The 12362-nt window shown below is 41.7% G+C and overlaps 1 protein-coding gene across 1 annotated transcript; it reads left to right on the plus strand.

The window, feature by feature from the left end:
* Nucleotides 1–1042: 1042 nt before the first annotated feature.
* LOC308095128 (CD59 glycoprotein-like) lies at nucleotides 1043–11985 on the plus strand. The gene is made up of 4 exons (XM_080442072.1): nucleotides 1043–1811; nucleotides 3336–3404; nucleotides 6204–6311; nucleotides 10894–11985. Exons 2-4 carry the CDS (start codon nucleotides 3347–3349, stop codon nucleotides 11085–11087), a joined length of 360 nt encoding a protein of 119 aa, XP_080298198.1. The 5' UTR covers nucleotides 1043–1811; nucleotides 3336–3346; the 3' UTR covers nucleotides 11088–11985.
* The last annotated feature ends 377 nt before the right edge of the window (nucleotides 11986–12362 follow it).

Here is a 12362-nt window from a genome sequence, read left to right on the forward strand (position 1 = left end):
GCAGATCTACACACTCACAGTAAACAGTGCAAACTATTCAGGCCATTCACCACAAATAAGGATGAAATACGAGCGCATGTTTGGCCCTTTGTTTTGGGTTATTTATTCCTTGCGTTCCCTCTGCATTTGGAGTGCTGGATCACTGAAGAAAACTACAAAGTCCCGCCCACAGAAAGCATCTGTCCCATTGGTTAGTGCCTTTCACTGCCGGGTGATAGTTCACCAATGCTGAGCCGCGAACGGGCCTTTTGCATGTAGTTGAAGCGCAAGGGGGCGGGGGGGGAGAGAGTCAGCGCACTGAAGTCAAGGCACAGACTACTGTGTTGTTGACGGACAACGGATGCACGCTTATGAGAAACAACACAAATAAAACCTGGCAAAAAGGTTGCGTGCATTAGCGCAAGATGAGGATAAATGAAACATTCAGTCTAAATGTCCAGCAACTACTACCAATACTTTTGTATTTGAAACCTTACATTTCTCTAAATATTATAAACTCTTAGGACAGCCTAATACAAATATAATTTATGAAAAGGCTACTATAGGCTACAGTGAAGTCGGACTGAATGACTGAAACGTTTTTTCTTTTTTAACTCTCTTGGTGATTATCTGGCACAGTAGTTGTGGATTAGCAAACTGGACATTAATGTTTCCTTTTCGCGTGCGAATTACTGGACATTTAGACTGAATGTTTCCTTTACCCTCATCTTGCACTAATGCACGCAACTGTTTTGCCATGTTTTATTTGTGTTGTTTCTCATAATAAGCGTGCATCCGTTGTCTGTCAACAACACAGTAGTCTGTAGTGTGCCTTGACTTCAGTGCGCTGACTCTCTCCCCATGCACCGCCCCCTTGCGCTTCAACTACATGCAAAAGGCCCGTTCGCTGCTGAGCCCGATCCAAGCGGAGCTGTTGTGTGTTGGAGTTCATCGTTGGTGGAAAGATGGCGGACGCCGGGGGTTTTGTGCGGCGCGGCGTTTTTCGAATGGAGTCGCTGCAGTGTGTAGGGGAAAATGAAGGTGTGGGAGGTGTAGTGAGGAAAAGTGCAAGGAGGAGTGTAAGGAAGAACCAGCAAAGTGCCTTCACTGTGAGGGAGAACACTATACAGGGTCAACGCAGTGTCCTAGGAAGGAAAAGGAGATTAAAGTGAATAACATAAGAACGGGAAATAGGGGAATGTCCTATGCAGAAGCACTGAAAAGAGTGGAGGGGAGTGAAGAAAGGAGCGAGGCAGGAGTTGTGGAACAACAGGAGAAAAGGAGAAATGTAGCTGAAATAAAACTGAGCAAAGACAAAGAGATCTGTATGGACAGGAAAAGATTTTTGGCATTTATCGCGATGGTTATTAATTGTGCAGTGGAAATAAAAGGGAAATCGGAAAGAATAAAGATGATTCTGGATGCAGCGAGGAGATTTTTGAATGTTGAGGATGTCAGTGGAGAGGACCTGGACAATGTGCTGAGAGAGGAATTCACGCCTATTCCGGGCTCGGAGTAGGCGGCCCATAACAGAGAGGACAATGTGTAGAATGGGATTAATTTGAGTTGATTTTTTTTTGGACACTAGATAGTATATAATGGATACTGTATTAAAGTAATGTCTGATCCATAATATGGGTCAGAAGGTGGCGGTAATGCACCAAAAACTGGATGCCAACCGCCGTAAACACAAAGAAGAAGAAGAGAAGAAGAAGAGCCCGATCCAAGACGGAAACGGAAATAGCAAGATCTCCGGTTTACTTCCTGACGTCTGTGTGAAGTGGGCGAGGCGAGCTTGGGCGTGTTGCTTTGTTTACTTCAATACATCTCAGGTTTGTGTTTGTTTTCACGTTTACCTTCATGTTAATACCTTTGTTTTCAACAACAGTAACAACCACTGCTCCTTGTTTGCTCCTCCATAGCCCTGGTGCCCAGTGGTGTGTTCTAGATTTTTTTGGAGGGTATACTATAACTAACTATAACAATTCCCCCCCTCCCACACGCACGGCACGCACGCGTGTATAATTATAATGAATGTAAAAAAAAATTGCTCGCGCTCCGCGCGCGTTTCTGCCCCGCAAACTCGGCCAGGCCCACTCAGGCCCAGTTTCACAGTAACACTGAGTACACTTACAATATGCTTTATACTGATTTTCTACTGTTTCTAATGTTAATCACCCTGTAACTCAACCACTTCGGAGCTGCTTTTAGCCTTAGATGCATTTTTATTATTAGCCTACCATAGAAGTGCAACTGCAAGCCTTGTTATAAACAAATGCTGGTTAGGCTTATCAGATATAATTATAGCAGTGTTAACAGCGAGCCTTTCTGTATCTATTACAGAATAGTATTAACTTGGCATTGAAGACACAAACTGTATTGAAGATTCAAGATTTTTCTGTGCTATGACGCGCAATTTCAATACTAATGGAAGTACTCAATTCAGTGACCTACGTTCAATGAAGTGGTAGTGCACGGCGGATTTGTAGTGGGTCCCCTTTTGGGCGGGCGCCCGCCCGCCCACGCGGAGACTTCTTTCTTCTACATTAGAAGAGCTAGGACGTCACATTCTAATACAGCCCGAATACCCAATCTCAGCACCGGCCACAGTGGCGCACCTTGCTAATTGGGACTTACACAACTCTCAACTTCCGCTACAAATCCGCAAATGTATGTCTTTCAAAAAACATTTAATGATCTTACTTTGAAGGCAACCGGAAACCTTATATTTGCTAGCTCCAGAACCGGATGTCCTATAGTTGTTTACGGAACGGAGCTCTCGGCTCTGCTCATAGACAAGGACTTCCACTGCCCTGCGAGGGCTCCAACTGTAGTAAAAATAAACCAAACCACTTCACTACTCACCGAAACAAAGGCTGTTTTGTGTTGTTGAAAGTCTGTTCTCGGAGGTGGGAAGCCTCTCAGCACCCCACCTTCTCTGTAAAATACACGTTTTGGGCAGAAAAAGTATTTCACAGGAAGGAAAAAAAGGGTTTTGGTTGCTCCTCGGTGCCCTCTACAGATCTGGTCAATGGAATTTCTGTTGACCAGATTTGTCCTTCCGGTGTAAAAGTGTATTTTACAGAGATTTTACAGAGGGGTGCTGAGAGGCTTCCCACCTCCGAGAATAGACTTAGTTTCAACAACACAAAACAGCATTTGTTTCAGTGAGTAGCGAAGTGGTTTTGTTTATTTTTACTACAGTTGGAGCCCTCGCAGGGCAGCGTAATTCCTTGTCTATGAGCAGAGCCCAGCGCCTGGCAGGGCGTTAGAGAGAACTCTGGACCAGGGCTAGCTCCTCCACAACAATAACAATACGAATATGATTATAATGTGATGTTTCTTTCATGTTTCAGTGTGACACAACATGATGAGGTGTGGAAATGTGCTATGGGTGAGCACTGTGCTGTCTGTGTTGGCCCTGGGTAAGATCTAGAGCTGTCATTAACTAATCATATGTGACCGTTTTTGAAGGAGAGACAGTCTTCTCGCTCAAAGCCATTTGTTCAGAACAATTTTATCCAAAATGAGTTAATAGCCAAGTTAGACTCTTCACATACTAACTAGAGATGTAAATATGAAATAAATTAATAAAAATTTAGTAAAATATAAAGTTAGAGCTAGCAACGGCTAACCAAATCCTCAGTTTCCTTCCAAACATCGCAAAATCCGCTATTTCTACCTGATCGTTTTGAAAGGTATCACTAGTCTGTTGGCGTGTGTCTAATGTAAATCTCAAATAAAGATGTATTAACAATCATATTATTGTTAAAACTGTCGTGTAAATGTGTTTATGTTGGTCCTCCTGGGGCACTAGTTCCAGCAGGGGGCAGTGGCGAACGCTTGGTCTCAGAGCTAGACCCATAAGCTGAATTCCAATCCCCCAAACTTTCACACTTGCTCACTCTCCTCGCGACCTCCACTCGCACCTAAGCCCTGCGAGGAGACCTGTTGGCCTCATAGGATCGGAATGCACTCTAGCGTCATTTCAAAGTGACGGCAAATTCCGCGATCACTTATGACGTCTCATACAGCTGGATCACTGGAACCAGAGGCTTGGATGAAAATATACATGCATAGAATAATATGCAGGTATTAGTACAGAACAGAAGAATAGACAAAGAATGGTATGCGGAAGTGTCTCAATGAGAGAGTTCCATTGTTTGGGACTAACAGCCCATAGCGGCCCGCTTAGCGGCGAGATCAAAGCGTGTCGTAACTCTCTCTCTATGGGTCTGCTCAGAGCATACAGAGCTTGTTGCCAGATAGTGGCCCTCATTTATCAACGGAGCGTAAAAAACGTCTTATATTTTTCCATATATTCGGCCGTACACCAACGTCGAAGTCACATTTATCAAAGGATCCTATACAGCCGATCCTAGTGTATATCAGGTCGGAGCTTTGATAAATCTCACGTCTGAAAACGAGCGTCATTTAAATAACACGCCCTTAAATATTCACAAAACACCCGACTTCACGACATGAAGAACCAGAATACGACCCAACAAAAAGCATGAAAAGCCAATAAGAAAGAGTTTCCCCCGCTTGCCTCGCCACACACGCACACGCCTCTCTCTCTCTCTCACACACACACACACACGCCCGCCCAACTTTGTCTGTCATGTAATCCGTAGCGTAGCGGTACAATCTTTGTTGTCACATAGGCAGGCTTGTAGCCTACATGAATGACATATTATGATACCAATCACATCGCCATGAATGGAATACGTTTGTATACCCATTTATTTAACCCATACCGAGCAGTGCGTGTTCGAGTTACACTAAATAAAGCAGTCATGAGACTCGGGCGGAATGCAGTGATCCCGGGTTTATATCCTTAACCCAGCCAGGTTGTGTAGCCTACATAACTCTCTATGACATAACTCCATAACATAGGACAAGCTACTGTAAGTTTGTAGACCTCACTGTCCATGAAAAGATGGTCGGGACTCCCGAAAATTCTCTCGCAGAAGCGCTGCTGCGCTCGTATATTTTGAAAATAGCAGATCTACAAGCTCACAATGCGTCGCGATGCGACCTGTTGTGAGCTTGTAGATCTGCTATTTTCAAATAGCCAATGCAGCCAGATCTGCAAGCTTAACCGAATGACTGTTAAAGCAGTTTGTTTAAATTAGTTTATAAAATGATATATTTTCACAGCGATTATTTATTAGTGTAAATATACATTTAGGAGTGGATTATGTGTCCAGATGCCTGTCAGACAGTCAGGCGCAGCCAAACGTCAACAACTGCTCTCTATCAGACGTGAGATCTCAGCGTACCGTAGGATGAATCCAACGTCAGGATATATTGATAAATGCCGAAAGTTGCGGTGATCTCGCCGTACGCCCATTATTTGGTCTGCACCGCGTTGATAAATGAGGGCCAGTGTGTTGTCAGATAGATAGAGCAGAAATAAGCAACCAGGTCACCACCAACACCAAGCGCTTTTTTGCATTTCTTCACACAACAAACACGTGTACGCTTAGTGTGTGTGTTTCACCTACCTAGTCAAGCTATATACCATTTTAAAGGTACGGGCCTAGTGATTTAAATGATGCATCAAAACTGACACTACAATACATACACAAACAACCAACAACCAAAATAGCAGATCTAATAGCTCACAACTCGTCACACTGCGACGCATTGTGAGCTTGTAGATCGGCTATTTTATTTCTGCACAGTTTCAAAATGAATGAAACAGAAAAATAACTCAAGTAGCTCAAATAGTGAACATTTGAGAACAATGTACTGTGGGATAGCATCTGCGGTGTTTACCTGCCCCCCTCAGACCCCCACCTTTCAGCAATGCATGATGGGATAGGTGTTAAAATGTCACAGATCAGAGAAATGTTCCTGGAGTCCAGTTTTCTCAGCTCGCTGTATCTCTGCAAGACATCACTCCATATTTTCAAAACTGGTGGGTCAAATTGCACAACCAATATATCAATGTGTAGCTATGATAGCCTCGACCTAGGCTAACCCTTGCAGGAAACCTTGGGTGTGGGTTTACAATGTGTATATTACTGTGTTGATTTTTATTACAGGTGTGGGTTTACAGTGTGTATTTAAATGTATTGATGTTTGTTACAGGTGTGTGTTTGCAGTGTGTATTTTAATGTATTGATGCGTGTTACAGGTGTGGGTTTGCAGTGTGTATTTTAATGTATTGATGTGTGTTACAGGTGTGGGTTTGCAGTATGTATTGATGTGTGTTACAGGTGTGGGTTTGCAGTGTTACTCGTGTCCGTTAGGCTCTCAGCAGTGTGAAGACAAACAGCAGTGCGGTGCACTCAACTCCTGTCTGAAACTGACGGCCAGCACTGGTGGTGAGACAGAGACACACACACACACACACACACACACACACACACACACACACACACACACACACACACACACACACACACACACACACACACACTCACCCCCTCTCTCTCACACACACACACACACACATTGGTCCGTTTAAAAAAAGTTTGTGTGAATACTTTGATGGGAAAGCGTCGCGATGGAGAAATCATATGTACACCTACAGGATGTGAATCACTCGTTACTCGTACTGCCCACTGCCTGTGTGATCCGGTCGATACTAGAGACGAATATTCTATGATTTCTCAAAGGTTAGTGAAAACACTTGAAAAATTGCTGGCAGTGGCGTGGCAAATTATGTTTTATTTTGTGGCAGTCAAAGAGTTAATGGCCTCCTACTTCGTTTTTCAAACCGGTGCCTGTGGTGGTAGTAGCAATAGTAGCAGTAGTTGTGTATGCCTCAGTGTTCATTTTGACAGCAATTTTTTATTTTGTTTTCATCATAGTCTTTTAAATAAAATTCCAGTTTAGTTTTAGTCATATTTTTAGTCATCTGAAATGTTTTACTAACTATGTTTAACTAAAGCTTCAGCTGATTTAGCCGACTAAAATGTATGCATCGTAATGCCTCATTTATATACTTACCTGGGTGCCGAAAATATTTTATTTATAACATTTTTATTTAGAGTAGCCAATATCTTTTAGACCCTTTTCCTCCCCAATTTAGTCGTTATGCCAACTGATTCTAGCCTGGTAAAGCCCCTCCCTCCGGAATTCTCATTTCCATTTGATTTCAGGAGTGAGTCTGGCCTGAAGGCTTATCTGGGCGTTTCTTGCTCGTCCACCAAATGGACTCTCCAATCAGCGGCCTCGCTCATTGTTTTGTGATTGACAGCGGAGGTAGGCCAATCAGGTGGAACCCGAGTGGTTCACACATCATTAATCAATACACCTTTCATACAAGCTGCTCGTTAACATCAAAGACAAACCAATTACTCCTGGTGATAATCACTGCAGCCTAAAGTGGCTTAATTGGACATCCCAGGGCCACTTGGACAAGCTACATTACTCCCGCCCAGCTGCAGCCCACAGCCAAAAAGCCAATAAAATACAAATGAGATTTCTGGAGGGAGGGTTTACCAGGCTAAACTGATTCCTTCCCACACACATTTCTGTGTTGTCACTGCTGTCGTATCTTACTGACTCACCTGCCAGTGCGGAGCCCTGGCAGGTGCTACTACTCCTCCCGCCCAACACTCCCCGCTGACAGCTGCCGCCCCAGTCCATAGGATTACGTGCAATGACCTCCCCGCCCGGCTTCCCTCCCCCGAACACGGCTAATTGTGTTCGTATAGATGCCCGACAAAGCCGGATTCACGACAGTGGATTCGAACCCACAACCTCTGTGGTGGTGGGCAGGGACTTTACAAACAAATGCACTACACAAAGGGACTTTACTACTGTGCCACCCAAGCGCCCCCGAAAATATTTTCAATAGTTTTAGTCTAATTATACTGACAATTTTGTCAACAAATACAAACTAGTCATAGTTTTAGTCCTCATAGTCAGTGAAAAAAGGTAGTCGACGAAAGTTTTTCGTCCTAGTTTTAGTCGAAAAGTGTGTGTGTGTGTGTGTGTGTGTGTGTTTATGTGTGTGTTCTTACAGACACTGGCCCTCATTTATCAACGTGGTGTAGAACATTTTATAAACTCATTTAAACAAACTGCTTTAACAGTCATTCAGATAAGATTGCAGATCTGTCTGCATTGGCTATTTGAAAATAGCAGATCTAAGAGTTCACAACGTGTCGCATCGCGACGCGTTGTGAACGCTTGTATTCCATTCATGGCGATTATTAAAGCACTAATTAATGGCAGCTGTAAGTAACCGGTTGTCTATCGTCTGTGTCTTGTGTATGTTTAATAGCCAACTGAATGTTTTCTGTAGCCTAGAGATATCATATCAAGTAATTCCCTGAAGAGGGTAGACCCTCTCCCTCATGCTAAACTTAAAGTGAAGGTTCCACTTCTCCTCAAAAAGACAACTTTATTTTCCTTTCTCAATGACAAGCCTAATATCATTGCATTTTGGCTATGTGCAATAACTGCAAGCCAATGTTCATAGGCATCGTCAGTATTTGTCTTCATTATTTCTTGAATTCTTATTTTTGTATAGTTGCCAATAATTCCACTGTAAGCCAGTGTTTTCAGTCTTTTATTGCTACACAATAAATAGTAAAAAGAAATTCATAAATAATACAAAATCAAATAATAATAATGATTAAAAGGTTCTATGATTAAATGTATTCTATTGGTCAAAGCTATGTTAAATCCACCTTTGCCCACTACTACTATTTAATTACCATAAGGTGTGCTAATACTACAGATTCATATACATTTTAAATAATATATTTATGATTTTTTAATATATGTATATATATATTTGTATTATCGGTTATCGGTATCAGTCTTGAGAAGCAGGAATGGGTCCGCACTGAACGCTGTTGTGTTTTTCCGTGCATCGCGCATGCGTGCTTACGACGGGGGAGGAAAAAAAAGACGACAGGACAAACTCACACACACGCAGAGGAGACAGAGACCGCTGTAGCGTTGCGTCTGTACTAGGCTACCAGTGATGTGTTCTACCGTCGTAAGCTGTATACGCAGTATGGCCTGCAGATTTTTTTCGTCGCCACCGTATACATCCAAAAACGGTTCGAAACGGCGTATCTGATACGTTGATACGCGTCTGATACGCTGCACCCAGGAGTGGCTGGGCTGGGGGGCAGCAATACAAACAGTAAGAATGTGGTCTGACTGTCTGACTAGTCTAACTCTGAGGTGAAGCCGTGAAGGCTTATCATGTGTGTGGTTATTGTTCTTGGGGTGATAATTAATGGCTACTGGTGAAGGAATTCACACATTTCAACGACCTGCCATTCACTTCATTGAACGTAGGTCACTGAATTGAGTACTTCATTAGTATTCAAATTGCGCGTCATAGCACAGCAAAATCTTGAATCTTCAATACAGTTTGTGTCTTCAATGCCAAGTTAATACTATTCTGTAATAGATACAGGAAGGCTCGCTGTTAACACTGCTATAATTATATCTGATAAGCCTAACCAGCATCTAAGGCTAAAAGCAGCTCCGAAGTGGTTGAGTTACAGGGTGATTAACATTAGAAACAGTAGAAAATCAGTATAAAGCATATTGTAAGTGTACTCTGCTTTACTGTGAAACTGGGCCTGAGTGGGCCTGGCCGAGTTTGTGCGGGGCAGAAACGCGGAGCGCGCGCGCAATTTTTTTACATTAATTAATTATACGCGCGTTCGTGCCGTGCGTGTGGGAGGAACTAGGGGGGGAATTGTTATAGTATACCCTCCAAAAAAATCTAGAACACACCACTGTAGGCTACTACTTTACATTTCACCATGGCCACTGCTGAAGCCCGCAATGGTAATGATAATACACAAACGGAAGAATTGGAAAACCCTCCTGCTTCCTTTAAGTCAAAAGTCTGACAATATTTTGGCTTCCCAGTAAATTATGAGGGCACCGTTTGTCGATTATGCTCCACATTGATAGTTGCTCCGTCTTCTCTTTTTCCCCTCTACACCTATACCTCTCGGCCAAAAATAGCCGATCTACAAGCTCACAACGCCTCGCAGCGTGAGGCGTTGTGAGCTTGTATATCTGCTATTTTTGGCTAAAGTTCACCTCAGAAAAGGGATGGGGTTAAGGTAAAAAAAAAAACCCTGTTGAAGACCCCTGGCTTAGCTTATTATTCACATTTCTTGTTTGTTAAAGCTCTTACCTGTTCAAACAATGTGAACATACTTTAAGATGTTTAAGAACATGTAGCCAAATAACAGTTGTCTTTGGATCCTTTTTTCTTACATGTTCAACTTTGTATTTAGATTTTATTTAGTTATAGAGCTTCACAAGAATGTTGTTGTTGTTAACTCATCTTAAAGAAGAATCTGAAAATGACAGTTGTTGTAAGGGCATAAAACCCTTTTTGTTATTCTCATTCTCATTTGATATTATTCAAATAAAAGGGACTTATTGAGAAACATGTGTTTTTCTTTACAAATCAAGACAATAGCCTAAATTAATAATCATATAGCCCTCAAAGCTGAAAAAAAGGAAGTTTAAAAAATATATATCGTATCGAATCGAATCGTGACCTTAAAATCGAAAGTCGAATCGAAACGTGGATTAGGCGTATCGTGACACCCCTAAAAAATACGCAGTTTTTTACACTTCATTGATAAATGAGGGCCATGGTGTTTGTTTGTTTGTGTGTGTTCTTACAGACATGGTGTTTGTTTGTGTGTGTGTTCTTACAGGGTTGGTCTTTGTTAATTTGTGTGCGTGTGTGTTACAGGCATGGTGTTTTCCAAGTGCATCAGCTACGCAGAATGTTGTAGTAATAATAATAATGTGTATAATATACACTTTATTAATAATATTATTATTAATATATTATAATATCTTTACAGGCATGGTGTTTTCCAAGTGCATCAGCTACGCAGAATGTTGTTGTAGTAATAATAATAATGTGTATATTATTAATATTTTATAATATCTTTACAGGCATGGTGTTTTCCAAGTGCATCAACTACGCAGATTGTGACTTCCAGAAGTTGGCCTCCAGCTTCCCTTCCGTCAGCAGTTTCAAGTTCGACTGCTGTCAGTCAGAGCTCTGTAACTCCTCCCACTCTCTGAGAGCCAGCCCGCTGATTGGTCTGCTGGCGGGCGTGGCCGCACTCTTGTGGGCCATGCACTAATGCACTAAAGCAGTGGTCCGGGGACCCCCAGGGGTCCTTGAAGGTGTGTTCTAGGGGGTCCACAGCAAGGAACAGTTTAATTTGCTGCCTGTTTTGCTGTCTAGAAGTTACTAACCCACTGATTTGAGGGAATAAGAAAATACTCAACTCCTTGAGTCAAAGTAGAGATACCCCTAGTCAAATATTACTCAACTGCAAATGAAAGTTGCTCTGTCAAACTTGTACTTTAACACTATTTTCCACATTTTTGTAAAAAGTGTAATCAACTCATACAATTCCAAGTGCTTGTCAGGGTGGGGGTCCCCAGTTTAAATAGTTTTTTTGGGGGGGTCACAGCCTGAAAAGGTTGAGAATCACTGCACAAAAACAGTTCTCCTATGATTACAAGCCAAAGAACCGCTTTGGGTGATGTATAGCACCTTTTGTTTGTGTGAAGTATAACACATTAATACATAGCAACTCATTAGCTGTGGATTACAATGTAGGCATTTATCAGACACGCTTATCCATCACAGGTAAACCAAAAACCTAGGATCAGTCTAAACAATATAGGCTACTATCCAAATAATAATCTAGGATACCAGTTAAACAATTAGCCTAGCTCCTGGCTAAGTAATATGCTATCAAAATAATAATCTATACATTGAAACTGTAGAATACCAGGTAAACGATGAACCTATTGCATCTGTCTACACAACATGATATCTTAATTGAATTCTTAACATTGTGGTGAAGAAACGAGAACCAAAAAAACAAACTAACAAAACATGAGAGCGAATAATCAAGATGTGTCTGCATGGATTGATTTCTGATGTTAGCTTAATTTCACTTAAGCTAAGACGTTTTGCACTAGCTTTCTGTACGCACAGTTAAGTGTGAATAAAGATTATTTGAATAAGGATGTATAGTGTGAATCATTGGTATATGTACTTGTATTATATGTATTTAGTTACAATGGAAGGAGTGTCACAACTCTCTGCGGGTCATCATGACATTTTTTGTTGATGATACAAATAATTGTGATAATTTAATTGTGTAATATTTATAAAAAGAAATATTACATTTCTGTTGGGCTTTTAGGCTTTGTAAATCCAAATTTCAGACGGCAAATATGACAAAATAACTTGCACATGCAAGATTTTTTAAGTGGGCCCTGATCAAGAAAAGGTTGAGAACCACTGCCCTACAGTATATTGTCCATATTTTTTTGTTTCAAATGAGTTTCCTTCGTTTTTGTAGAACTTGAATGATCTTCAAATAACCACTAGATGGCGT

The sequence above is a fragment of the Gymnoscopelus braueri genome, assembly GCF_963280865.1.
Source record: "Gymnoscopelus braueri genome assembly, chromosome: 11".
Classification (NCBI taxonomy): Eukaryota; Metazoa; Chordata; class Actinopteri; order Myctophiformes; family Myctophidae; genus Gymnoscopelus; species Gymnoscopelus braueri.

Excerpts from the sequence above, each read along its gene's own strand:
- LOC308095128 (XM_080442072.1), top strand. The coding sequence starts at position 3,347 with ATGATGAGGTGTGGAAATGTGCTATGGGTGAGCACTGTGCTGTCTGTG. Across the intron at positions 3,405-6,203 it reads GCTGTCTGTGTTGGCCCTGG|GTGTGGGTTTGCAGTGTTAC; the intron begins GTAAGATCTAGA and ends TGTGTGTTACAG. Across the intron at positions 6,312-10,893 it reads ACTGACGGCCAGCACTGGTG|GCATGGTGTTTTCCAAGTGC; the intron begins GTGAGACAGAGA and ends ATATCTTTACAG.